Source organism: Emys orbicularis, chromosome 23 (genome assembly GCF_028017835.1).
Source record: "Emys orbicularis isolate rEmyOrb1 chromosome 23, rEmyOrb1.hap1, whole genome shotgun sequence".
NCBI classification, from domain to species: Eukaryota; Metazoa; Chordata; order Testudines; family Emydidae; genus Emys; species Emys orbicularis.
Genome location: NC_088705.1, coordinates 8,912,350 through 8,917,295, shown reverse-complemented (window position 1 = coordinate 8,917,295; position 4,946 = coordinate 8,912,350). Strand labels below are relative to the sequence as shown.

The 4,946-nt window shown below is 45.1% G+C and overlaps 1 protein-coding gene across 5 annotated transcripts in view; it reads right to left on the bottom strand.

The window, feature by feature from the left end:
- SRRM1 (serine and arginine repetitive matrix 1) overlaps positions 1–4,720 on the bottom strand; it is a 28,205-nt gene extending 23,485 nt beyond the window's left edge. For all 5 annotated transcript variants that reach the window (XM_065421790.1, XM_065421793.1, XM_065421791.1 and 2 more), the window contains exons 1-2: positions 4,543–4,720; positions 457–546 (exon numbers count right to left, since the gene is read on the bottom strand). In XM_065421790.1, the coding sequence (XP_065277862.1) occupies positions 457–546; positions 4,543–4,563 (111 nt within the window). In that variant the 5' untranslated portion in view covers positions 4,564–4,720. The remainder of the gene's footprint in view (positions 1–456; positions 547–4,542) is intronic.
- Between the last annotated feature and the right edge of the window lie 226 nt (positions 4,721–4,946).

The following is a 4,946-nucleotide window of genomic DNA, read 5'->3' as shown; positions in this document are numbered from 1 at the left end:
AGTAGGTATTGCCTAACTTTAAAAAAAAAAAAAAAAAAAAAAAGAGAGAACTGAAATGTAAAAAAATCATGAAGACAGTTTGGGCAATATTTTAAAAGCATCTAGAGACAAGTCACTTTGGAGCTTTTGAAAATAATATTCTCTGTTCATCTTGAAAGTTGGTTTTCTCTTTTTAAAACCAAACCCTAAATTTGGGCCCAAAGCTTACTGGCACTATCCTTTTAATATAAAAAATATATCATGTGTGCCCTTTTAAAGGGTGTACTTTAATATGCATTTGGATATCCTGAACATCATTTGTATGCACATAGGTATTTTTGTGTGTGACTTCCCTCCAATGTCTACACAAATCATTGATAGCCATTCAGAATTTTGTCTTGTGCATCTTGGTTGTGACATCTTTAAAGTTTACTTTATTCCACACCCATCATGCCCGAATAAACAAACTCAACTTACTTTCTTTTCTAGACATTCTGCAAATTTCAGCTGCTTCAACAGCTTCTTCTGTTTGTTGCTGAAGCGATTGTCCTGCTCCGCACTCGTTCCCTACGATAGATAGATTTTAGTCAGTATGACATCAAACTTTATTCCACAGCTAGTCTGCCACTTGTTACTTGCCATATATTACACCTCTACCCCGATATAACGCGACCCGATATAATACGAATTTGGATATAATGCGGTAAAGCAGTGCTCCGGGGGGTCGGGGCTGCGCACTCCAGCGGATCAAAGCAAGTTCGATATAACGCCGTTTCACCTATAACGCGGTAAGATTTTTTGGCTCCCGAGAACAGCGTTATATCGAGGTAGAGGTGTATTTGCATTAAACACAATTTTGATAAACTGCAAAGCAATTAAAAAATATTCAGTTGTACCACCCGTGCAGACACCTTGAAGAAGCATTCCACTTCACTAACCAATCGTCATATCCTACTGAAGATGGTAATCAGGTTTCAGAGCTCTGACACTTAAATCTTATAATTCACCATGGTGCAGTACTTGCAAATCTAAAAGCATGCACAATGCTGTCAAATAATTTTGAGTCGCAGTATACAGCCTTCTCAAAGAGATCTGCTCAGCAGGAATCAGTTCAGTTTTTTCTGTCCAAGAGCAGAAAAAAGCAGAAGGAAATAACTGGAGCATTTATGCTATAGATTAAAGGAGAAATCTTTTTAATTCTACTATTCACCCTTGCCCCCATTATTTTTAGTAGCTTCAAGTGCTCATTTTCTTCTTGAAATCTGGTGTCAAAGATAGATTTGGTTTTAAATCGGAGTCTCAGGGCTTGTCTATACTTGAAGCACTACAGAGGCACAGCTGCAGATACTGTAGCGCTACAAGTGTAGACACTCACCAAAAAAACAGGAGGGGGTCTCCTGCCGGTATAGTTAAATTGACCTCCCGGAGAGGCGGTAGCTAGGTCCAGGGAAGAAGAGCGGTCTATGCAGAGGGTTAGGTTGGCTTAAATCTGTCACTCAGGGGAGTGGACTTTTCACACACAGGTCGACAACTTTTGAATGTAGACCCGTCCTTAGAGCTAAAACATCAGAAATGACATTATACGCTGAAATTATCACAGAAGATTACAAATACTCAATCCTTTACTCAAGCTTCAGGTGAAATTTCTTTGAAATTTACCACCACCCTGCACAGTTCATTAATCTAGCATGTAATAAGCAACAGGTTATAAAGAGGGGAATCCTGCTTTGTTGATTGTACAGCATTATAAATGATTGATTCACTTTCATGTATAGTGAAACTATAGTCAGAGATTGAGTAATCCTGGAAACATTTGCATAAGTAGATTCATTTACTTCATACACATGCAAGTATGAATTTGCAGGATTGGGTCCTAATGTATTTTTTTAAAACACGATGCAACAAACATTAATATAGCTCAGTTTGTCCAGACCAAAGGTTCTGAAATATTGTTCATTTGTTTAGTCTTGAATCACTAACTATGTTTTCATATTCATATATTTCTTATTTAACCAGCTACTATTGTAACTGATTCAAAAGAGAGGCATTTATACAGGCACCTTCCCATACATTACAATATGGTAAGTATTTATATTAACATACTGGTCCTAGCATACAGCTTGGGATGGAACTAGAGGGCAAGCAAGTATACTGAGCTTTTGCTGCATTAAGGTACTCCATCCACTTGATTTAAAGCCATTTAGAATTTAATCCAAGCTCTCTAGTCACTCTTTGTTATGCAAACATAAATTGAATTAATCTGATCCTGAACTGCAAGCTCACCAGTCTTATATTGCATGACTGCTTCAACCTTAGTACCATCTAACTCCATGCCTAGAGACATGAAATAAGAATGTTGCCACTTTAAATCAAAAAAGTAAAAGCACATTTGTTTTTGCTTGCTTTCAGTTATTAACTTGGCACTGCAGACTGTATTGTAAAACTGTGCATCTTCTACAAAAGCACCTTCAGATGTGTCAGCAAGATAAAATGCTATAAGTGAAGTCATTACATACAGAGATGGGGCTATAACTCCTAATGCTCTCCTCTGTAATTCTGAAGAATAGAAATCATAGGGGCTAGCATTTATTTTCAAGGATTAAGATACATCTGAATACGAGACTAGCCACAGTGCTTCCATGCTTGATGTGTGCCCTCTTCAGTCAAACCTGAATTTAGCATATTTGTCACATCACCCAAATATTCAAGATTCTGCAGTCAGATATAGAAATAAGATTCTCCGCCCCCCCACAGGAGGCAGAAAAAAGCAGTTGGAATTTTGCTCAGCCCCATAGCCTAGACGTTCACAAGGCATGGTAAGCAGCATTGGTCACCAAGAGATATTTGAAATTGCATGGTACAATCTGCATTTCAATGAAGAAGCCAATTTGTAAATTGTACACATTGTGTTGAGAACATGCAACGTCCCGAGATTATCAACAATAGCAACAGTCCTCTTTGCTCTGAGGAAGAGATTAAACTGCTAACCTGCTTTTATAATAATCCCAAAAACTAAAAATGTGTTTACAAAAAAGGTATTTTCACTAAAAATAACAGGAGTACTTGTGGCACCTTAGAGACTAACAAATTTATTAGAGCATAAGCTTTCGTGGGCTACAACCCACTTCTTCGGATGTATTTTCACTGTAATTATTTGAGTACTTACTGACCATAAAAGCTGTGTGTGTAAAAACACATCACTTGGAAAAACCCTGAATCAGACTTTGAACCAAACTCTGCAAAGCCAGAGGACCAGGCATACCAATTCTTTCTGTGAAGCAGTAAATGTATAGAGTCCAGTGCTTGCAGGAGGATGACCTTAGACTGTACACTCCCTGAGGCAAAAATAACCTTTTCTTGTGTTTTTAAAGCACCATGCATACACAACCAAACAGCCTTTGCTTTGGAGTCTTTCTTCCAAGCTAAATTAAGTTGATATTTTTAGTGCCACCTACTCATGATCGCCTCTGGCTGTAGTCCCATACGGAAAACAAGTTAATTCTAATAAGATGGGGAAAGGGGAGAAGGATACACAATAACATATCCAGAGTATATTTAAGTTTTATAGCATCTAAGGATGTTCCAGATATTTTTTCCCACAGTGTTTGTTTTAGCAAAGGCAAAAGCCAACATGAACAAACACCCAGGATAGCCATTTTTTAATCATTTGCTTTTGCCCAATGCTTTGCACCCTCTAAGTAACTAGACCATTCCATATGTGAAGATCCGTTTTTCCCCCGGGGAGGTAGGAAGAATATCAAATTGTTTTCTGCTGCCTGATTGGCACCGGAGGATCTAAAGGCCAAAATCACTCTTTCTCCCTACCATCTCATGGTGATAAGGCAGATGCGTTCTAGGTATCGCTATGAATAAAGTTTCCCAGCTGTCAGGGCTGGACAGTCTCTATCGCATAACCAAAACAAGAGGGTCGCTGGCCATGACGACAAGTAGCAGGCGCAGAATGAGGTTCAGGAACCAGACTCCAGAGCGCCCACGCCGAGCAGAGTTCGGGTCCCAGCCCGGGCCCCTAGCGTGGGATGGAGAGCGACCCCTCTTCCTCCCGCGGGACACCAGGCCCACGCGGCCCACATGGCAGCAGGGCCTGGCGGAGGCCTAGCGCACGGAAAGGCCCGGCTCGTCCTGGCGGCTCAGGCCCGGGAGAGGAGGCAGCGGCCTCACCGCGGCCCTTGGATGAGTGCGCGCGTGCGGGGGGGAGGGAGTAAGAGCTGCCCCCCCTCGACATACCCTCCCCAGCTCCAGAGGAAAGGGCAGCCCCCTCCCTCCTCCAACATACCCAGCCCCAGAGGCCCCCACCGCCCCGCGCGATGACACCGTCCCCTCGCGGCCCACCCCCCCCACGAGTGGAACGAACCGCACCGACCACCTTCCGGCCGCCATTTTCTGCGCCGCGGCTCCTCACGGGAGCCTGCGCAGGGCGGGAGAGGAGGGAGGCAGGGCCGCGCTCGCAGGGGGACCCGGCGCCCTGCTGCGCAGCGGCGCGGCCCGGCTCCCCGCGTTCTCCCGGCCGGGCCGCTCCACCTGCCCGCTTAGGGGAACACTTACGCGGAAGAAGCCCGCATCCATCTTGCCTCCTCCTGGCCGCAGAGCACTCCCTATCCCGGCGTGCACCGCGCCCGCAAGACCCCTTCCTCCCTCCTTCCCTCACGTTCACCGCGGGGAGGAGGAAAAGCGGCGAGATGAGAGACAGAGTCGCGCGACACAGAACGGAGTGGGCGGGTCCGAACACGACCGCGAGCCCCCAGCCGTCAGCCAATCAGCGGACGCGGCGAAGAGGGCGGGACGCGCTCCACCTCAAGCCAATCAGAAGGCACCGTGATCGGGGGAGGGAATATGGGAGGAGGGTTCAAGGGTCTATCCGGCGGGCCCCGGCCAATGAGGAGGCGGCCCATGGAGCGTGTGGGTTCTAGCTGCGCGAGAGGCGGAACGTACCCTTCCCGCGCGGCAGC